At 37.7% G+C, this 23,402-nt stretch overlaps 1 protein-coding gene across 2 annotated transcripts; it reads right to left on the bottom strand.

Moving 5' to 3' along the window:
• Positions 1–744: 744 nt before the first annotated feature.
• Positions 745–22,404, bottom strand: arid5a (AT rich interactive domain 5A (MRF1-like)). 2 transcript variants are annotated; one of them, XM_026945709.3, is made up of 7 exons: positions 22,293–22,404; positions 16,682–16,773; positions 8,556–8,721; positions 6,664–6,716; positions 4,857–4,954; positions 3,644–3,794; positions 745–2,936 (listed from the first exon to the last, which is right to left on the bottom strand). In XM_026945709.3, the coding sequence occupies exons 1-7, from the start codon at positions 22,294–22,296 to the stop codon at positions 1,797–1,799; spliced, it is 1,704 nt and encodes a 567-aa protein (XP_026801510.2). In that variant the 5' UTR covers positions 22,297–22,404; the 3' UTR covers positions 745–1,796. The 2 variants fall into 2 exon arrangements, with proteins under 2 accessions (XP_026801510.2, XP_053092046.1); XM_053236071.1 differs by lacking the exon at positions 22,293–22,404 and having other exon boundaries at positions 16,682–16,997.
• Positions 22,405–23,402: the final 998 nt, after the last annotated feature.

Genomic DNA, 23,402 nt, shown 5'->3' with positions numbered 1-23,402 from the left:
GCGCAGTACACAAAGACCAATTATAATATTTTTTTCAGATTAAAATAATTAAAAAAAGATTTACAGTATTTACAACATAACTTTAATCTACATTTTCATTTTATGTGTAAAGGGTGCTATGCAAATTATTATTATTATTATTATTATTATTGTTGTTGTTGTTGTTGGTTGTTCGAGGAGGTTATATCTGCGCACTTTTGCGCAGTTCGCAAAATAATTGTGCAATACGTCACAACATTTAGAAGTTATAATTATATTGTGCATAGATTAAAAGAAATTTAAAATAAGATTAAGCACGAGTTAGACTATGGAGAACTCATATTATACACTTTATGTGTGAAAGGTGCTATAGAAATAAAATTATTATTATTATTATTATTATTATTATTATTATTATTATTATTAACTTTTCCATGATTGGATGTCAAATCTGTCTGATAAACTTTATTTCTACTAAAGTTTACAACAGTAAATAAGTCAAATCTTATTTTAATAAGCCTATTCCGTGGAAATATAGTCAACTGTATTACTGAGTCTACTGTGTTCATACAATATTAAAAAACATTAGTGATGAATCTGGATATTTTCAAATGCTGTAATTAAATTGAGATTTATTGATGCCAGTCAGTTATGACAAAAAGGGTTAGCCATGCTTCTTTAGAATATGATTAAAAAAAAAAAATATATATATATATATATATATATATATATATATATATATATATAATAAACATTTTCCTTCACATGTAGACAGTTAACACTTTAAGGATATTCAGAAATGTATCATGTATTGGGATATTTTGTTTTATTAATGAAGAGAGAGAGAGAGAGCGAGACAGAGAGAGAGAGAGAGAGAGAGAGAGAGAGAGACTCAGAGTCAGCCCTTTGGCCAATAAGGGGCGCTACAACATTAAAACAATAGCAAAACAGCTATACATTTGTTCGATGCCCTTGCAGCATAATCAGCAAAGCAATAGGTGTCAAACAACAGCAAAGCAATAGCAACTGGTGCAATTTTTGCCTTTTGGAACATTGTTCCTACACGATCAATCATTTTTACTTAGATTGCTTCCATTAAAAGTACTGGAGTGTATCATAATAGTCCAGTTGTTTCAGTACATAACACCTACATAACACCTTTGTCAAACCTGGGAGGAATTTTATACAAAGCAAATTTATTTAATAGAAAATAAAATATTATATATACAGTACAAATACACATGTTAACAAACACATTACTTCATTGGAGAAAGTTTAAACACAGGGATTCAGTCAGTAGTGCGAAGTAATGGATTGCCAATACTCTTTTTTTTTTTTTTTTTTTTAATTATTACTATTATTACTTCTAGTTTCTTACAGTTTAGTAGCGGCTGCATTTGGTTTTCTTATTCAGTGCTTAAAAATGAGACTTTTCCATCACATCATCAGATAGAGAGAGAAAAAAACTCTTACTAGGAAAAATATTCCTTCTGAAATGCTACCTTCAGTTTCAACCTGCGTTAAAACCGACAGATTGTTCAGTACTCGGAGACTGAAATTATGACCAGCTGATGTGATTAAATCTGTATTTTAAGTTGGGCTGAACAAATAAAGTTAAAAAAAATTGTCAAGAGATTCAAGTCATCATAGTGGAAGTACAATGTCATAATGAGGCTGAGTGACTATCAGAAGGAACCTTCATGAATCAGTGAGATTTTCTTATGCCAAACTTAAGCTACATTATTTTGACCATGACCCGCTTCAAGCTGTAACCACTCGAAACAGGTGACAGTCCCAGGAGATAAGAGCAGTTCGGGTTAATAAGGTTGCAGTGTTGTCACGCTGTACCCGGCGGGTGTATGCCAGACCGGCACTGAGTATGGGTACGGACGCAACGTGGCCTCGTACGGCGCGGGGAAGGGAGCTTGCAGGGGGTGTGTGGGATGTGTCTGGGACGGAGGAATGCTGAGATGAGGGAGGAGGACAGGTTGAAGGTGTAAAGCTTTCATCTGTTCTAGCATCTCCGGTCTGGACCGCTCGAAACTTGACAGCAGGTACGGCGAGGTGGGCATTCCGGCTTGGTGCACGAGGTACTGTTGGGTCAGCACTGGCTTGGGAACCACCATCTTGGATTTGTCCTTTCGTTCTGGGAAGCGTAGAGGAGATGGGATCTTCTTCACGTAGGCCTCAGCGCTACTTGGCCTCTTGGAATTCGGAGCGTGGGGTTTGTATAGCGGCTGTAATGACACAGGCCTCCAGGGATCATGGGAGCGAGGGACGACCTTGGTGAAGCTCGAGGCAGACGGCACCCAGCAGCCTGGGCTTGGAGGCGCGGGGCCGGGTATCCGGATCCCTGGGTGTCTCTGGGTTTTGTCTGGTATTGTAGATGTGACGTTGAAGAAGTTCTGGTGAAGTGGGCGTGACAGCGGGGACGCGTCTTTGGGGCAGGGGTAATGGACGAAGGGTAAGGGCTGGCACACGCGCACTCCAGATTCAGGCGAAGCTCCAAAACGTGCTGGCTTCTGCTTCTCTGCTTCCGGAGGTGTCGTCTTCTGGGTCGGCACGGCCACACAGTCCTCGGAGGAAACGGAGAAAGGGGAGGGGCTCCGCGAGGAGGAGGGGGAGGACAGAGGCAGGGGTGAGCCCTCAGAGGTGTGGCTTACGCGTCCAGAAGGCGTGGACGAATGTGACAGGTGAATCACCGAGGGTCTCTCAGGCTCTGTTCCGTCCTCCAGGGCAGCAGGGGGCGCTACGCTCAAGCTCGCCTGCGCCAGACGCTTCTTCTTCTCCAGAGGGGAAATAACAAGGGAAGAGACTAGCGTCGGAAGAGGCTTCTCTCTGAGGCACATGTCTTGAGGTGAGACCTGGTCACTGTCTGAATGCTCCGAGGAAACTTGCCACGGTGCAGAGTGAGGACACACTCCTCTCTCACAGGGGTGACTGCCTCTCAGAATTTCCTGACAAACAACACACACACATTTTAGAGAAAAGTTCAGGAAGCTAGTCAAAGCAGCCTAAATGTCCATCTCATTAGTTATTGTGATGGACTGTAAGATTTATGCTTTTAACTTTACATCTTCTCCAATACACTATTAGAAAAATAGCCCATGGTTGTGTGGTTTTTTTTTTTTTCTCACATATCCAGGTTTCTAAGTAAGACAACTTTAGAAAGCTAAAAACTCTTACTCATCCAAAGAACGCTTGAGGAGCCCTTTTTTTTTTCTAAGTGTGTAAACAAGCTTTGGTGTTGAGATCAGAAGCATGTCACATATGAACGTGTACTGAATGAATATTCTCAGATTTTTCCTGAGAAATGTCTTACATGTCCGGAATATAACACACAGGAAGTTGATCTGAAGTTAATCTAAATGTTCATTATCTCGTCTGTCTTCCTGTGGTATTTCTCAGCATGACATAAATTTTTGCAAAAAAAAATTCAAGTTCTAGCATCAAATTTGCAAATAGAGCTAGACTATAAATAGTGTTTGGATTAGTTTGAGAAGCAAAGAAAAGAATAATAAAAAATAATGCTAATTATTATGAAATTTTCAAATCTGGTTTTAAGGACAAGACAAAATATTTGGTACTGAAATCAAATTTGCTCGTTTGTTATTATGGATAGAAGCACTGATTGCAGATGAGAACTGAATGTTTTTTATTTTACCTCTGGGTCTTCTCCGTCTGTCCTCCGTCTTTTCTTGCTCTCGGTTTTGCCCTTGCCCTCCTCACTCCTCTTGTACTGTTTACGAGGTTTAGATGGAGGAAGTGGCTTGTCTTCCTCTCCTCTCCGATGCCTTTCATAAGGTAGAACTAACCTGCCGAGAGAAAGGAGAGACACAACCATGAACACGCTAGTAAATGTAAAATACTCGCTCTCATTTTCCAGTCTGCTCTGTGATAGCAACTGGGATGACGATCCTTTAATTCATGCTTTAATTCACCTACGAGTGGGATAGAATTCAGTGTGAACAACAGAGTTGATGGTTAAAAGCCCTGCTTATAAAACCCCAACACCAGGTTTCTGGGTAGTTTTCAGTTCTGAGCTCTTCATGAACCACAGAGCGAGCGAGATCACATTACTGCTGTGAGTTTGATTGGAGATTTGAGCTTTTGAAAAGTGATGCTTGCAAGGACCAATCGGACATTTTGGCAACTAGTAAGTGAAAAAAAGGTACTGTACATTACATTAATTAGGTTACATTCTCAATCCACTTAGATTTTCTCATTTTTGAGCAACGAGTCTCAAGATTTTTCTCCACAGAACAAGAGACATGGTGCTGTACTTATACGTTTTTTTTTTTTTTTTTTTTTTTAAATTACAGTCTGATTTCTAACTAGTTTATAATATATAATAATATAGTATTTCTGGTGATGAGAAGGAGTACGAACTTCATTTCATTCGACAATAACTTCTTGAATGTTAGAATGTTCTGCTCAAATCACAGCAAGTGGGTGCAGGATGATGATGATGATGATGATGACGATGATGATGAAGTGTGATTGGTTGGCATGTATTGAAGTGATTAAAAAAACTCTCATAGAAAGTGGAAATATCTTGAATACACACAGATATATCTGATATTACTCATTAGGAGATGACAAATATGGGTTTAACACTATTAAACCTATTTCTGGACATTTTTGTACGCATTGTGTTAAGCACGCGTTTCTAGAAAGACGCAAAATTATCTGTGAATTGAATAAGAATATAATAATAAGATCATGGATATTAGAAAAGAAAACAAGCTCATATCAAGAAATATTAAATAAATCCATCAGTATTCAACATTTGCACCATGTCAAGCTTTATTCTGTTGATGAAATGGATTATTAATATTTAATTTTGGTGTAAGTCGTGTTTGGATTATGGATTTTACCTTTCGTAATGTCTGCGAGTGCAGGTGGCGGCGCTGGTGCTGCCCGGACTTCCGCCCAGCTCATCATACACGTTCTTCCACAACCGCCGGGTCGTCACCTGATAACACACACACACACACACACACACACATACACATACACACAGTTAGAACCTGAAAACACAACCTGTGGGCACAGACGTTACTTAAAAGAGATGAGATGTAAGGAGCGTGACACGTAAGGAATAAAACACACGTAAGGAATAAAACACACAGTGTCATGCTGTTACAGGAAAATAATCAACGATAGACTGATGTGATGAAGCTGACTTACTATTCCAACATCGAAGTTGATTATTTTCCTATAACAGCACATCCCAAACTGTTTTATTCATCTTTATACCACAGCCAACGATTACAACCGTTACTCTTTGACAAGTGTTACATTTTATCCTTTTATAGTTACATTTAATGTCGTTGAACATCCATGAAACAAGTTAGTCCCTGTTATCGCTTACGTTATTGCGGCTATCAACAGTCACTCTCTCACCAGCCTCACTTTTTTCTTTCTGTCTCAAAGAGAAACCTCAACACGTAATCTCCTCTTTCCTGAAGATGTCGAAAAACGTCAACTACAGCTTTATCTAAGACTGTTACAAAGCACTGACACTGGAGACTCCTTCTATGTGGTATAAAGAGGAATAAAACAGTTAGGGATGTGCTGTTAGAGGAAAATAATCAACTTCAGTGTTGGAAAAGTAAGAAATATCCACTTTTAAAGAAATATCTCCTTACAGAAGGTTTCACCATATCAATGATTACACACGTCTTTTTTTTTTTTAAATCGGTTATGATGAGCGTCCGAAGTACACGTCCCTGTAAATGAGCTGTTACTATGGAAACGATAATGTATTAGTTATAGATAACGCATTATTATCAGAGCTGCTGTTATAGAAAACGAATCAACACCTTCTGACCAATCAGAATCGAGAATTCAGCAGCACTGTGGTATGAATGAAATTTTTACTGGAACCTTCTCAGTATTGCAATTAGTAAGCAATCAATTTAAAGCATATATGATGTACACTGTCTCAGGGTCACACTGATAAACCTTCAGTGACTAATTGTGTGATTGTGTCATGGTGTGTTATGAGTAACACAATATCTGTGTGATTATCTAAACTAATCTGAGTCTTGTTAGTCATAATGCTACAATTTAGCATGTTTAACAAATTTTCTCACGCATCTGTGTGTTTTGATCTGAGTGTACTTTCACTAAAGTGTGTTATTTTAGGATTGTAGGATTTTAAACCTTTTTTTTTCTAAGAATGCTTAAAAGAAAGCAGGTAGGTTCTCACTTTCATCTCCTTAGACCTTTGGCCAAAAAGTAAAGGTGGCTAGAGTGGCGAGACCTGCTCTAACCACACATACTCGAGCGAGTGGAAACTTTCTGGGTGAGCGCTACACGAAAGCAGAGGTGGGCAGAGGGTCTTGCAAAGAGCGAAGCTTCAGGATGTCTGTGAAGGAAAGTTGGACCCCCCCCCCTGAGCTCTCATTGTGGTTTTAACGGCCATTGCTTTCAAAGTGTAGTCAGGACAAGCTCGAGTTTCCACTTCAGAGATGGAGCGAGAGTCTCAGTGAAGTGATGGCCGCAAAAAAAAAAAGAAAAAAAGAAAAGAAAACATCCATCTCAGAGAGCTGCTGGCCAGAAGCTATGAGATGTTCAGTTAACAGGCAAACTGTGAGAGCTATTTATGACCCTTCAGCAGATGGAGGTTATGGAGCTCTGTGTGTGTGTGTGTGTGTGTGTGTTTGCGTGCGAACCTACCGACTCATAGCCTCCAAGTATCTCCACAGCCTTGTAGATTTTCCACAGGTTAACTGAAAAACACAGAAAGTTCAAACATTAACCGTCTGTGAAAATTTAATGAATTATGAACAAGTTCTAACGATTCTTTCATCAGTAAGCAAAAATACAAATTTACCCAAAATGTTACCAACCAGCCAAGACGTATGTGTGGTGTCCAAAGTTTGCCTCTTTTGTTTTGCACTAAAGTTATGAAGCTAATGCTGCGAGCAAGAGAGCTAAGCTCATAGCTACCAGGCTAACATTGTAAAAACTGCATTTCTAAATCACATTGATTGTCTCAGTAACACTATTTGTACATTAACAGTTTTAACGCTATATGAAATATATGTTATCATCAGAATCACAAACGATTTCATGGTCAAACTTTTGGCCACGCCTACTATCCAAGTCTGAAAGTGATTCAGCTTCAAAATTGTAAGTTGCGATTGATTTTTTTAAAAACCTAGCATTGTGAAAATGTTGAAATGTAGAAATATTTATATTAGAATGTTTGCCTGAAATAAATAGTTTCAAGAAAATTCTCTAAGTGGGAACTAAGAACCCTTCGTTATCTAATGAAACCCTAAAGTAGCCTTAAAGATGTCCGGTACTTTTCATCACTAAATGTGGCCAAGAACAACCTTCTCTAACAGGAAGAGGCAAATTGACTGACAAACCACATTCTTTTTTTAGAGGCCATCAGCAGACTTGCAAGAATATGACATGCAAAAGTTTTAGATTGACCCAGTGGCACTACAATGCTCCAAAAAGAACTACAACAACAAAAAAATCTGGTGTACATGCGTGTACAAACGTGGAAGTGTAAAGAAAATTATACTGCAAGCTTTAGGATTCTGAAGCTTGTGGCCAGAAAAGTGCACAAAATATATCAGGAGCTCAATGGGCTTTAGGTGAAGCTGGTTTTACTCTGTCTTCACTCTGCTTTTGGATGTTTTTTTTTTTTTGTTTTTTTTTTAAGATTATTACCTGTCACACTGTACCTGTAAGATCACCCCCCCCCCCCCCATTTGTAACGTGTAAAGCCCACATGTAGCTACGTCTGTGAAAACAGGACAGAATAGAGTTCTCACGTTTAACGTTTAAAGGTGTAGTCAGTGGCTTTTTAAATTTAAACACACGATTGAATAGATATTTCATTATAAAGATATTTTCACAAAGGCTAATGGTTAAAAGTAATATAAAAGTAAAGTTAATGCTTGTGCGTAAAATTTATTTCTGAATTAAAATATCATTTTTTATAAATAGTGTTTACTTAAAAACATTTTGTTTCCCCAAACTAGTCCTATAGAGCCTAGGAGAAGCAGTGAGGAGCTCGGCTTATTTGAGAAGTTTATGAAAATCCTCCTGGGTGAAACTTCTCGTGAAGCTGGTTGAGAAGATGCGGAGAGAGTTCAAAGCTTTAGCTCTAGTTTTGATATTTTTAACATCTTTCTTGGTCTTGGAATAAATCACAATGTCTTATGTCATAGGATTCATTATTAATCCAGAATAAAATAGTAGAAAATAGCATAAAAATGATTTAAGGCTTTCTATGAGCAGGGGTGTAGAAACTTTTGTCTGGTAGTAGTGTAGCTGCTGAAACACAAACTCAAGACAAAGTCAGAATGTGTTTATGTGTTTTTTCATCCAAAGCCAAAAAATGATTGCAAGACGAGTCACTGTTTGCTTGTCCTGATTGGTTGGATGCTGGTGGTCTTCCAGTCTGCTCTCCTTTCCTTACAAAACTTGAAAAGAAAAAAGAAAAAAAAAACACTGACGGCACCTTTAAAGGTTTTGATCAATGCCCCATCAGTGACTTTCAGCACGCCTGGGATCTGAAGCTGAAATAAACCACACGTTTGTTTACTCACTCTGTTTAAAGCCGAGATGAGGAATTCTCTCAATGGGCGTGCCTCTTTCCTTCATAAACTGGTACAGGTTCATGACGAACGCCCTCTCCTCGCTCTCTGATTGGCCGGGCTTGGACTCCTCTGCGCTCCCATTGGTAAGTTCTGAACTCGCCATTTCTCGATTGAACTAAAGATTCAAAAAAAAAAAAAAAGACACAGTGCTGCATTAAATACTCAGATTCCAGGGGAATTGTGGGAATATGGGAATTACAGTATCTCTGATGACCAATAATCCCCTAAAATTCCTGTGCAATATATTAAAGTGAGAGATTTTTGTTTTCTATTTCCACTTACAGGAAGGCACTTCTCTTTTTTTCTGCTTTTGATTGATTCAGTAGCTTTAAATTTCACTTTCATATAAACAAAATTCTCACATTAAGAAAAAAAAAACCCAATCTGATTCACTTTCTCATCATCTCCTCAAATTTCAGGTGAATGTGGGTTCATATCACCTCCTTCCGGGACGATTCATAGTAAAACTGAGAATGTGTGTTTTTTTTCTTCTTCTTCTTTTTTCACCGCTTTGAACATGTAAGCCGTCATCCTGTTTGAAGCGAAACGCATCGGGGGTTTCACACACAGAGGCCTCTGCCCCAGGCTACACTCTCACTCTCATCAGTAACACACACACACACACACACACACACACACACAAACACGCTATGAGAAACTCATCACACACTTACTGTAACACACATACTGTAAGTCTACAAATGTGTCCTGAATTAAAAGAGGGATCTTGTGTCTAAGGACAAGGTGTGAAAGCAGAAAGCAGTCACTTTGTTTTCAGTTCAATATAAAGGTGTGTATTCATTATCACAGGAGTGTATTGAGTGCTCATGTGATGCTTCGTGAGTTGGATTTACCACATACTTTGATTCATCTTCTCAGGAAGAAAGTTATTTGAACCACGTGAATTATCACATTGAAATATGAAATTTAGACTCTTCAGATTTTTATTTTTATTTCACACAAGATTCATTTATTTTCACGTCATTCATTTATAACACATGGTTCCTTAATATTCACAAGTGACTCTTGCATATGATTCTTGTCATCATTTAGTTTCACGTGATTTTTTTTTTTTAGACGTTTCATTCATTTTACAGATGACTCTTGCACACGATTCCTTTATATTCACAAGTGACTCTTTCAAACGATTCCTTTAATTTCGTACGTGAATTTTTACACATGATTCATTGACTCTTGAACATGATTCCTTGATTTTCACATGATTTGTTCTACACATGATTCATTTACTTTTACCTTGATTCATATATTTTCCAATTATTTTGTTACACATGATGCATTTTTTTTCTAAACACATGATTCATGATTCATGGTTCACACTTTATCCCAGTTAGGGTCACTGCGGTTTTAATTCCTAATGTTATATTATTAATATGTATATGTTGTGAAATAGGACCAACTAGGTTTATTTGAATATCACGAGCGGGGGCAGAGCGGGGTTTTAGAGGTGTCCTGTGCACACCTCTATTTTATGAACCTTCATTAGTTTCATGTGTAAATTATGTAGTTTTTTCCTATAGAGAAACAGTTGATGTAATAAGGAATCAGTGTTTCACTCGAGGATTGCTCTATTCATGTATTGTAACTAGAAGACGGAGAGTTCAGAAGGAAACGCTGGTGAAACTGGGAAATTGCTGAAATGATGAAACATCGACGTCAACTGTGCAATCTTCACATTTGAAGAATGTTAAAGGTCGGTCACTATGAATGGGAATGATTGTGTGAATTCGGAAATTATCTTCTGGTGCCATCACTTTCAGTAACAGCTGAGCACTGGGCATGTGGTGAGAATACATCCTGGATGCCAGTGCACACACACACACACACACACACTTAGAGGGATTTCACCTAGGCCTATCCACCTACTAGCATGGTTTTTTGAGGTGGGAGAAAACCGGAGAACCCGGAGGAAACCCACACACACACGCAGGGAGAACATGTGACAGACAGTAACCTGAGCTCAGGATCAAACCGGACACCCTTGAAATTTCAACACTGTGGTTTTTGCAACTTTGAAATGCAAATTGTGCAGAGTTGTAGGGCAAAGATAACACAGACTTTAAAAACTGCTTATTAAGTTTTTACATTATTACATTTTTTGCGTGTTGTAACGGGAAAAAAAGAGGAAGAAATATGCATGAAATGTTTTTTTAGTTCTTCATCACATGCTTATGTTTAAAAAATTGTACCTTCATAGAACAACGTATCCTGATAGATTTAAAAAAACACACTAATGATTTAAAAAAAAAAAAAAAAGTTTTTATTACATTCTCCTGAGGAAATTAAAGTGTTACAGCGGCATGATAGTAAGAATAAGAATAAGAATAAGAATAGTGAGGTCGAAAATTAAATAAAGTGCCAATTTGATAAATATCCAGATTGAAAGGCGGCAGCGTGATGTGTACATACATACGATATGAAAATATAATACGACATGAAAATAGCAGTATGATCAGAAAACATAGAAAAAACCAGCAGAAGTCCTAGTGGATGATTGTTCATGTGAATCATTAACCATTCTTTTTAACGATATATTTAATTGTTATATTTGATTGTTCATATGAATCGTTAACTATCCATTTTAACGACATATTTAATGGGTGACAAAAGATCTAATTAAAAACAGCTAACCAGTTCCTTTTAAAGAGAAGATGAGCTAATACCCAACTGTAAGTGAAAAAAAAAAAAGTGGTAATTGAATATCAGCGAAAATATGCCAGATTGTATAGTGTGGTGTAGCCAAAAGTGGAAGTGTGCTTAAGTGGCAACCAGAATAAATAAACAGCGAAGACAACGAGGCTCAGTAAGAGGCAGGCCACAAAGCAGGAAATGAAAAACACCAGGGCAGCACAAACACACACCAACTGTCACAGGATCAATCACACGCTCAACCGTTCAGCAGCGTTTTTATGAAGTGAGGAAAGAATTGTGGTCGATGTGGCAGTAAGAGATTGTTTGCTCCAGAATTCACCTGATATTATTCAGATGAGGAGTTGCGTGACATGACATATGAGCAAAAAAAAAAAAAGTACCGAGTGGAAAAAGAGAGTAAAAAAAAAACATTTTTTAAAATCCGTTAAAAGGTGACTCACTAAAGATGGGTCTGAAGTTTGAAGGATTTCTGAGTAGAGAAGTGAAATGTAAACCTGTCATTTCTGACTCTGGGGTGAAATCAGTGTGTGTGTGTGTGTGTGTGTGTGTTAATACTGTAATTGTAGGACATGGAGGTAGTATACCGTCAGTCTGATGGTGACATCTTATCAATAAATAGCTTTTTTTTTTTATAGATAGATAGATAGATAGATAGATAGATAGATAGATAGTCAGATGCAGTACTTTGTGCCGGACCAGGATCCAGTAGCTCTCAGATTTATTTAGACGTACAACTTATTTAGATCCAGCACCTTTTTTTCAAGCCTTTTATTTTTTTTCTCCCTTTTTTGCCTACAATGTAAATGAAATACTATAAAGTAATAATAAATAAAACGAATGTGATAAATGATCCTCCTTTATGTGTCGCCTTCCTTCCAAAAACACAATCAGCACATTTCCATGAAGCTTGTAACTCGTAATCCTAGTCACATGTACTCACGCCTCATGGATATAGAGAAAAGAACAACGCAGCTGACTCTGTTGTCTTTTCCTAAAGAAGTAAGCAACAGTGATGAGGCAGAACAAGATGCTAAAAAAGTAAGGGAGGCGTCGCTTCTGCTGCTGAAACCTGTTGGCCCATCGCTCATAAAATAAACCAACCCTGTAATTTTGGCAATCCCTCGTTGTACCGGCGCTCATCATGCTAAATGCTAACGCTATTAGCCCTAGCTCTATATTTTCGCATTCAACGCTACTGTATTACGTGAAGTGCTTGGAGCGCTGTTCTGTTGTGTCTACATGTTCCGGGATCTTCTTCTTCCATGTCCACTTCCTGGATCATGTCTCGCTTGATGTTCCAGTACCTCATGTTTTACAAACTCTTAGTGCGTTAATATTCAAATCTTCAAGTCATTTCAAACTCAACATCTTTGTTTGTGCGTTTTTCGTTGGTTTGTTTAAGCCAGATTTCAACCCTTACAGAAAAATCACACGTGAGTCATCACATGATTCGAATTTACGGCTTTGGTTTTTAGAAATGTTCACATTTGCATGTTTTGCATGTAGTGCAAGCGCTTTAATTTTTTTCACATGCGATTTCTGCACGTGATTTGTTTATTTTCACAAGGCTACGGTAACTCCAATAACTCTTTACAGCTGTGGTGAGCAGAAAAGCATCTTAGGACGTAGCGTACGAGCTAATAACTGCAGAAGGTTCCACGTCGGGTTCCTGTCAGCCAAGAACGGGAATCTGATGCTACAGTTGACACAGGCTCACCCAAACTGGACAGTTGAAGATTGGAAAAAAACATTGTCTGATCGGATGAATCTGGATTTCTGCAGCAGATTGTAGGGTGAGAACAGTTCAGGCTGGTGGGGGTGGTGTAACGGTGTGGGGAATGTTTTCCTGACACACACTGGAACCATTAATACCAAACAAACATCATTTGAATGCCACAGCCTATCTGAGTACTCATGCTGACTACGTGGCTACTTCCAGTATGATAACGCGCCATGTCACAAGGTCGTCTTAAACTGGATTCGTGATCATGACACCAGATCTGAATCCGTCAGAGCACCTTTGGGATGTTGTAGCTTGAATGACAAATCTGATGCAATCATGTCGACATGGACCAGAATCTCAAAGGAAAGCGGCCAATCCTAGTATGCAAACATTAGTATGGTGTTCCTAATAAAGTGGCCATGGGTGAATATGTCACACGTATTTATTCGAGCACAATTTCTGGGAACGGCATTTCACACTGAAATTACGTGTTATGTTATCAAATGTGACACGTGGGAAATGTTTTTCCATAAAGGGAATTTCAGCCAACACATCCAATATCTTGTGAAAATAAAAATCCACTCCACCAATCAGCTTAGCGAACGCGAGTAACTGTACGGTAAACCCTCGACTTTCCATTTGACGTCTGCAGCGGTCGTTCAGGGGGGCCTCGCATAAATAAAGTTCACTCTCAGGGTTTCAGAGTGAATTGAAGTTCCTCAGAGAGATCAGCGCTTCCCAGAAGCAGACCTCTGAAATGACTAACATCGTCAGCATTGAGGTGGCTGCTGCTGCGACTGAGTAATATTGAAGATGTGGGTCCCTTCTCTTGGTAGCAGAATGAGTCATTTGTAAGACAAAGCTGAAACCAGTTCTGTGTTCTGTCAAGGGGATAATATCGCAAATGTGGGCCACAAAGGGGTAACCCTAAATGAGTCAAAAGTATCACACCGTCCTCCATGCAGACTTTTTTTATGGTAGCTTCATTGTCAACACGTAGCTTCTGACCAGATTTGGCTTGTCTTCAGTGAAATTTCACCCGCAGCGTTCAGAGGCTGCCGTCTGCACAAACACTTCCTGTGAAATTGACAAAACCCAGTTTCGAAGAAAGAAGCCTTTTCTTTTTAATTCTTGGAATCTGCAAGACTAATCAAATCTGGGAACTTCTGCAATACGAAGAAAATCTGTATATAACTCAAAACCAGAGTTGCAGAATTTAATTGTGAAATTGACACTTTATTATTACTCCAGAAGTTTGAAGACCAAGAAAAGGTATTTCGTTGATATTTCAGACCACAAAGCTGTTGAATGCGACATTCCGGTTTCAAACAGGAAGCAGCTTGTTGTCCGACTGCCGCTCCACCCCCCTACTCCCACCCCCTCTAACAAAACCGCGACTAAAAACAGCCTGACATGACAAACTTGCCGTAAGTGGGCTGTCTTAAATTTCCACCTTATTTCAAATTGTGCAAAAAAAACCTGTGCGTGGGATGCATCAATAACGTCTCAGAACGAAAGTCAGTCCGCGAATGTAAGGGACGCTGACAGGAAGGGCAGCTCTCGCCGCTGGAAATATGCAGCTTCCGAAATCTGACGCAAACTATTACACATACAAAATAAAATGTTACTTCAGTCCCAAGTGAGTCACAGTCCAAGCGCAGATCGCAGAGTTAAAGGAATGGCTTGACGAAAAATGTAATTTCCACCGCCATCGTATCGGTGTCATTCGATGTTTGTCTTCTTTAGTTTTTGCATTGAAGCTAACGTAGCTAACGCGTCTATCTCAAAATACCCAAAATATTTTCCGTAAATAAAAATACAATGCCCAAGTCTTCATATATGCATGTTCCTAATACCTCTGTAATTTTACAAAATAGCAGTAAGAGACCATGGATATATCACATCCAGCCTTGTGGTACACTTAAAAATTGGGAGGCGGAGCCTAGGGGGCGGTGTGATAAACAATACAATATAGAGAAAACAGTAATTGTGGTTGTCCAAGATGGCTGCCACGTAGGGATTTTGGGTGACATAGACTTCCATTACTTGTAAGCTCCATTAGCTGCGTAGCCTCAGTGCAAAACTAAGGAAGCAAACATCGGACACCAAGCATGATTTGGCTAATCGACTAGATCTGATGTATTTAATTAGATATTTTGCAGAAATATTCCTTCATCCCCTTAGGTAATTCATCTTAAAGTGTGTTATTATGTAATAATAATAATATTATAGAGGGAGTTGAAGGGCTTAAGTGCTTTGTCCAAGGTGACCAGCAGTGTTTCTGCCAGTGATGGGATTTGGATTCACACCCTTCCAGATAAACCGGAAATACTTTTAACTACGAACACCCGACTTTCCTTAAATACCGATCATCAAATAAAAGACAAATCAGGTCATGAACGTGTGGAACCGCACGCTCTGGGCTTCAAAACAGCTAGACCAGGCATGTTGAAACTCACAGTGTCAGCAGAGGCATAATCATACTAAGACACTGATGAGTGTTGACCTACTGGAACACACAAACACACACACGCGCACTCTCACACACACACACACACACACACACACGTCAGTTTAAAAGTCTTGCAAGACGAGAAATGGGGGAAAAATTGCAACTGACTCATAGCAGCCCTTTGAACATGTGCTCATCTGCTGATTCTGAATTCCTCCATTTATGAAGGTTCACAGTCATCCCGGTTTTTGTGAATATGCTGGAAATTGTAACTCAGTGTGACCTAGAATCATAACTGTCATTCTCTGTTTATTACTGAACACCGCTGGTGAATTCTTCATTCTGATTCATTTTCTATACATTGAAAATCCAGAAGTGTGAACTCACAGGTTTACTGTACACTAATGCTCTCGTTCTCATATGGTATCGTTTCTATGGCAACAGCTCGCTCATTCTCAGGGACTTGTACAGCGGATGCTCCAGTTAAGCATGTGTTGTGGGTTTTTTTTTTTTTTTCTGTAAGGACACGTTTATGAAACATTTATGGAAGGAGTCTCCAGGGTCAGCGCTATATAACAGTCAGAGGTAAAGCTGTAACTCTGGCATCTTCAGGACAGAGGATTTAACGCTTACGTTTTTTTTCTCCGTTTCTCTGCGTCTTATTAACTTTAAGAAAGAGAAAAAAGTGAGGCTGAAAAAAAGGAACGGCTGTTTATACAGTACGTAGCTGCTATAACGTAAGTGAGAACAGGAAGTAGTTTTGCAGATGTTCTATAAACGTTCTATAAAATTACAACGCGTTGTTTATTAATAAATGTAAAATTGCAATCGTGACAGAATGCTGAGAGGAATAAAAGACTTCAGGACGTGCTGTTGTGGGAAAATAATCCACTTTGAGGTGGTAAGAGTGACTCCGCTTCATTACACCACCCATCATTGATTATTTTCCTATAACAGCACAACCCAGAGAGCTTAGCCCGTACTTTGACCACGCCATAAAATAGACAGTACATTATAAATATCCAATATGGGACGTACTGTGACATTCCCTTTACTACTCCGTGCAGAAAATAACTAAAAACCTCATAGAAACATGACTTTTAAACATTATTTAACTTTTTGAGAAATTGAGCCAAACCGGAAAATGAGTTTTTAGCAGCGTTAAAATGTAAAAGTGGATCATTTTGAGCTGAACAGGACATTTTTTAATGACGTTTTGGCGACTCCTACCTGGTTTGGTGAACTCTTCTCCTCTGTTCTCTCCTCCTCACACACATCTATGTGTTCCTCTTCACCGCTCGCTTCTCCACGAGGCTCTGACACTGAAAACAGAGTGATGTTTTTGTTACAGGTCATATAAAGACCCAGGTATAAAAGGTGATGAGGACAGAAACACACACTGCTGCTGTTGTTTTTAGCGGTGTGATCGCTTTTGTGATTGTGTTCCACTTTACACATGCATTTTACACACACGTCTTCAGTAAAACCACAAGCAGCAAACACACAAATCTACAGTGCGCTTTGAAAAGCATTGCGGTGATTCAAATGCTGTACAAACAAACGGCGCTTTTGCAACGAAACTGTTCCGTTCTTACAACCTTCTCAAGCACTTCACAGATAAATAACACCCAAGGAGTGTATTACAGAGTGTATTACAGTTTAATTAATGTTTTATTACAGGTGACCTTTTATACCTGGGAGCAAACAATCAGGTACTGAATGGCAGTTAATCAGAAAAGTCAACACAATCCTAACCATTTGTATATTTACATTTCTTTAATTAATTTAATTCTTTAATTAAATTAATTCTTTATTAAATTTTTGGAGCGTAAATCTGTTAAGACTATAGATAGATTAGATAGATTAGACTCTGACATATATAAGACTCTGACATACATGTGTCTTTACATAGTTTATCAAATAAGACTAATATATGTTTTGTGCAGCAAAGACATAATTATAGAGATCCGTATCTCAGCCATTTCCTGTTAGATCTAGACTTTTAAGATAAGATTTAACTAAAAGCAACAAACATTTCTTGTATCAGTTTACTTACTTACTTCTCATTTTCAAGCCAATTAAATTGAGCTCATTTCTGGGAGTTTAGATGTTCAAAAACTCTTCAGGTTAAAATATGTGTCATTTAAGAGACGTTAAAGGTCTATTCATTGCAAAATTGTAAGTCGCAGTACCTCTGGAACTTTTAAAAATGGCCTTGCAGAAAAAAAGATTGAATTTAAAAACTGGTTAAAGATAAAGCTGATTTATAAAATACTTTCTCTTTTCTATAAAAGTGATTCAGTTATTAATAGAACCACGTACAACCTGATTTAAAGATATAAAATATGACATAAACTTTGGGTTTTTTACAGTAAAATGAGTTTCATTTGGCAGGCTGTTCCTCAATTTTGGTACTGTATCTAATCTTTTATTTCTGAGCACAGTCGAGTGTAAAAGTTTGCACCCCCATGGATTCCGAGTAGGGAAAAGGAACATGTATTACATTTACAGGATTTGGCAGATGCCCTTATCCAGAGCAACTTACAGAAGTGAAAGCATATCACATTTATCTTATTTATAAAACTGAGCAGTTGAGGGTTAAGGGCCAAGTAGGGACTGGGATTTGAACTATCATTGCAAAAATGCTGAACATGAAATGTGGGTCTGTCGTGAAAAAAGACAAAAATCCAAACTGGAAAATAAATAGAAATCAACAGAAAATTCTAAAGAATAATAATAATAAAAAAATTAATTGTTATCACTATCAATATCTTAACATATGATCTATCTATTTTTATTAGTTGCGATAAAGAAGGAACCACTGTGACATCTGTGTTCTGATTAAACGCCCATGTAATCTTAGAACATGCAGTTGTAGTTGTAGGGTTTAAAAGTGTTGACTCTTACTTCCAGAAATACTTGAGAGAAAAAAGACTGAAATAACAAGTGAGAGAGAAAGAGAGAGAGAGAGAGAGAGAGAGAGAGAGAGAACTGTTCTAATATGAAACCGCATGCTTACAAACCTTGCTTCCTGTCTGTGTGTATAAACCACAGCTTCATGATGCCTCAATCTAATATAAAATATTACTGCACAAACACAGCATGGGGATTTCCATACACTTCTTGTGCATGTAGTGTATATACTGTATACCATTTACTTACTCTAAACTTTCAGAGTAATTTTTCTGTATAGTTATCACTATTAGTATCAGTGCAGTGGGTGGGGAAGAAAAATACGCGACTATTATGACGATATACAGTGATAACGGAATCTGAAATAGTGATAACTTTAATAATATGCTATATTGGGAATATGTGAAAGAGTGCGATGTTTCACTTTTTTTTCTATAAAATACTTAAGCCTAAGAATGACCTTCTTATAGATTAGACACTTGCATCACTTCAGCAGTGGTATATTATTCATTACATATACACTTTATGCTACTATTGAATTGAACACCGATTGGTTTATTAATACGTTTATATTAATGCACTTAATTTCTGTAGTAACAGCTCATTCACAGGGCAGATGCTCTACATAAATGGATGTGTGTGTGTGTGTAATCGTACACAGTGAAGTTTGTTATGAGGAGATTAATGGAAGGAGTCTCCAGTGTCAGCGCTTTGTAACAGTCAGAGCTGAAGCTGTAACTTTAGGTTGTCAGGACAGAGGAGTTATGCATTGAGGTTTCTCTGTAAAATGATCTGTTTTTTTTTTTTTTTTTTTTAAAGAGAGAGTAAATAGAGGCTGGCGAGGGAACTACTGTTTATAGCTGCTATACTATAAGTGAGAACAGGAACTAACTAGTTTCATCGATGTTCAATAACTATAAATGAATAAAACGCACGATGGGTTGTTCTTTAATAAATAAAAAATGTAATCTCTGACGAATTGCTGTGGTATAAGAGGAATAAAACACCCCAGGACATGTGGTTATAGGAAAATAATCTACTTTGTGGTGGTAACAGTAACTGACACCACCCCATACTATACACCAAAAAAAGTGAATTTTTATCACATGACTTCGCAAGTCTTAGACTTGTCAAAATGTCAGCACTATTGGAATCAAGTGTGTGTGCCACTGTATATGTGTGTGTGTGTGCTTCGTTATTTGCAAAAAGCTTTTGTGTCGAATTATAGACTGGCTGTGGCCTGCACACTACCCAACTTCCCCTTCCTCACTTCACCGCTCCTTTCCACACATATCAGAGGACTCTGCGCTTTCGAGATCACACACTTCCTGTGCTGCGGCAGTCTCTTAATTATTTGACTTCTGCATTTCGTTTGCATTGCCACACATGCACGGGGCAAATAGGGGCACGTACACACCCAGGATCTGTGTACACTGATTTTTTGTTACTTGTGTCCATTTTAAGGAAACCTCTCTGTGCTGAATCATTGTGAAATGACACTGAATCATTGTGATATTGCAGTCACAGCGAAGTTATTAAAATTACGTTACCAGAAGGTTCATACCCAGGACTGCCAGAGAGACACTGTTGGGTCATGTAGCATAATTAGGAAGTCATATTTCTGTCAAAAATGATCAATCAATCAATCAATCAATCAGACTTATTTAATCTGTTCATTCAAATGACTCATGTATCATTCGTGAATCATTATTCACACATTTTGTTCTTACTTTACATAACTAGTTTACCATTTTACATGCAAAATTTTATTGCTAGTTTTGATTTAAGCCCCACCCCTACAGCTCTCTGGAGTTATTATTCTGTCAAAATGCAGTGATGAGATCACAATGACTCACAAATCAGATACATGTGATTCTAACCCTAACGTTTACAAATCCTACTTTACGACTTTACAGTGTTCATGCTGCGTTCATAAATCACAGTTTTCCAATCACAATATTCCGATCACAAATGCCCAGCCCATAAAGTAAGATGTAACTTTGACTATAAACTGTATGTATCTTATAAGTTACAGATTTACACAATGATCCAATCAGCCAATCATGTAGCAGCAGCAGCACAATGCAAAAAATCATGCAGATACAGGCGAAAAAAAATAGGATTTCAGTGACTTTAATTGTTGCATTGGTTGTTTTTCAGAAACTGCTGATCTGGGATTTTCACACACAGCAATGTCTAGAGTTAAAAAAAAAAAAAAAAAATCCAGGAAGTGACTCAGACTCACTGAAACTCAAGAGGTGAATGCTGTATAAAGACCAGGTGATGTTTTTCCTGGCTTCACCTGTCCAGTTTGGATGCAAACTGTAGCATCAGATTCCTGATCTTGTCTGATAGGAGTGGAACACGATGTGGTCTTCTGCTGGTGTAGCCGATCCACGTCAAGATTCGATGTGTTTCTGAGATTCTTTTCTGCTCGTGACGGTTGTGATTAGTGATTATTTGAGTTACCGTATCCTTCCTGTCACCTTGACCCAGTCCGTCCATTCTCCCAAATCCCAGGGGATCAGCAGTTTGTGAACTACTCAAACCAGCTCATCTGGCACCAACAACCATTCCACAGTCAAAGTCACTGAGATCACATTTTTTCCTCATTCTGATGTGTGTAATGGGAACATTAACTGAAGCTCTTGACCTGGATCTGCATGATATTATGTATTGTAATGCATGCCACATGACCTGCTGTTTGGATCATATACAAGCGTCAACTTGCTACTGATCTAAGTTTAATGCGCTAATGAACTCTGCTGATACAATTGGTCTAAGGTTATTTTATTTATTTATTTTTTTTAGTAAAGATATCAGTTAACGCCTGGCCTATAAAAGCCTATCTCTGCTGATAAGCTTCATATGATACTGTGTAAGCTGTGAATTTATCAGATGCGGGATTTTACGCCTGCAGCAGTACTGTACTGTGTTTCTGTTTCCCTTAACCACTTCCTGACTTCTGCCTACAGACACAAATATCTGAGTTCATACACTATGTGACACGACCTCGGGCTCTTTATCTCGCTGCAACTCACCTTATATTGTTGATTAGGATTTTACACAGCATGCGTGCACTTCCTAAAACCAAGTTATTATCGTAATATATGTAATAGGCACAGGATTATATTACATACAGATCCAGAAATGCTCATTTTCGTGTCAGATGCCACACTCAAAGAAAAAAAAAAAAACAAGCTAAGGAAGTCGTTCTTAGGTATATCAGTTTCTGATCTGAAATATTAACATTAATATATCTTACTACATGTATAATGTATAAATAGAAAAATTTCTATTACTATTATTTACTTGTAATAATACCATTATATACACAAAAAGTGGGTTATAAATTGAGTTATTTATAATATTTTCAAGTATTTTAAAATTAGCATACTGGGTTATAACTATATATATCTTCCTAAACTGGCATTTAATTGAACATACTTCCTCTCTTTCAGTATAGTTTCATTGTATTTTCATGTAATTATTTTTTTAAAATTCTATTAATTATTTAAATTTGCATTTATTTTATTCAATTCCAAATATGTATATATATATATTTTATTCTATTGCAGTATGTAGTTTGTTTTTTTTTTATCTTCTTACACTTATTTATACTCATATTACTCATATCTTATCCTTGTGCATTCTATTATATTACTTTTTAATCATTTCATTTTTAATACTTGCTTGTACAGCACTCTGGAGAGCCCATGCATGATAAGTTGATGATGATGATGATGATGATGATGATTATTATTATTATTATTATTATTATTATTATTATTATTATTATTGCAGTATGTACAGGCTGACATAAATGAATCAATTGAATTAAAAGTCACTTCACCATTATCCATCAGTAACTAGTTAATAATTATCCACTTACAGTAAAAGTAAAAGCAATGAAAAAAATCAGACATACCCATTGTGAACGTGTGTCTCTCCCCGAGCTTCAGATCCGTGTGTGTGCGCGTGTGTGTGTGAACGTCTTCCTTCAGTGTGTATTCTCGTTTGTGTGCTCTCACCACAAGGTAAAAGGCTTTCGAAATCTCGAGGTCTGAACCAGATGGGTTGTTCCAGTTGTCATTGGGCAAAAAAAAACACACTTTCACTTCCTTACTTGTTCAAGCAAAGGATCATGGGAGTTAGAGTTTATTTTTATTACTTGCCCCTTTTTTTATTTAAACAGTGATGAGTATTAATTATTACTACTGTGAGCTTAATAAGTTGTGCAACATCGTAAAACAGAATATTACATATATTCCATACATATTCAGGATAATATAGTTATTGTATTAGACACTAATTTCATCAAATATTCAAACTCTTATTATCATTTTTAAAGCATTACATTAAGGTTCCAAGTAGAACCCTTTTCTGGAACCTTAATTACCCAGTGAACCCTTTAAGAACCCTTAAAGAACCCTTTTCTTCTGAGAGTGTATGTATTAACTGGATGCATGTGTGGCACAAACTTCGAATTATTGATAATATTTTCTTCTGAACACCTAGAACCTGTGTGACATTCAGCTGAACTGCCTTTGGACTTACACTGGTAGAAAAAAGGGTTCTTGAAGAGTTCTTTAGAGGTCCATTGCATAATTAAGGGTTCTTAGCCTCCTGAACAGGTTCTACTTGGAGCTCTTTATTGATACTGTGTTGTAGGGCTCTACAAATAACATTTAAAATAGTTTTCAAATTAAATGTGGATGACATTTCTACATATTCTGATGAGCTTCATGAGCCTTCAAGAAGAAGCCACACGATTTAAAACGGTCCAAAAGTCTGAGGACTCTACCAAGAACGGTTCTTCCTGTCACAGATTGGAAGAGGATTGGATGCAAGTGCAGATAATTTACTGTGTAAAGTACAACCAAAAAAAAGAAAGAAAGAGACCATGAAAACAAGAGCCACAAACATGGACTATGGATACAAAGCAAAAAAACTACGGACTATAAGCGACAACAAACGACACCTACAAAGCTACAAAATCTTAACTAGTGGTGCTAATAAGGCAAAGTGAGACCCAGGT

Source organism: Pangasianodon hypophthalmus, chromosome 8, assembly GCF_027358585.1.
Source record: "Pangasianodon hypophthalmus isolate fPanHyp1 chromosome 8, fPanHyp1.pri, whole genome shotgun sequence".
Lineage (NCBI taxonomy): Eukaryota > Metazoa > Chordata > Actinopteri > Siluriformes > Pangasiidae > Pangasianodon > Pangasianodon hypophthalmus.
This window is presented reverse-complemented; position numbering and strand designations above follow the sequence as displayed.

What these genes read in the sequence shown, in the direction of transcription:
- arid5a (XM_053236071.1), bottom strand. Translation starts at nt 16,909, where the DNA reads ATGTGTAAAGTGGAACACAATCACAAAAGCGATCACACCGCTAAAAAC. An exon ending in AGAAGAGTTCACCAAACCAG is followed by an intron (nt 8,722 to 16,681) that starts GTAGGAGTCGCC and finishes TTGAATCTTTAG; the next exon opens with TTCAATCGAGAAATGGCGAG. An exon ending in TCATCTCGGCTTTAAACAGA is followed by an intron (nt 6,717 to 8,555) that starts GTGAGTAAACAA and finishes TGTGTTTTTCAG; the next exon opens with TTAACCTGTGGAAAATCTAC.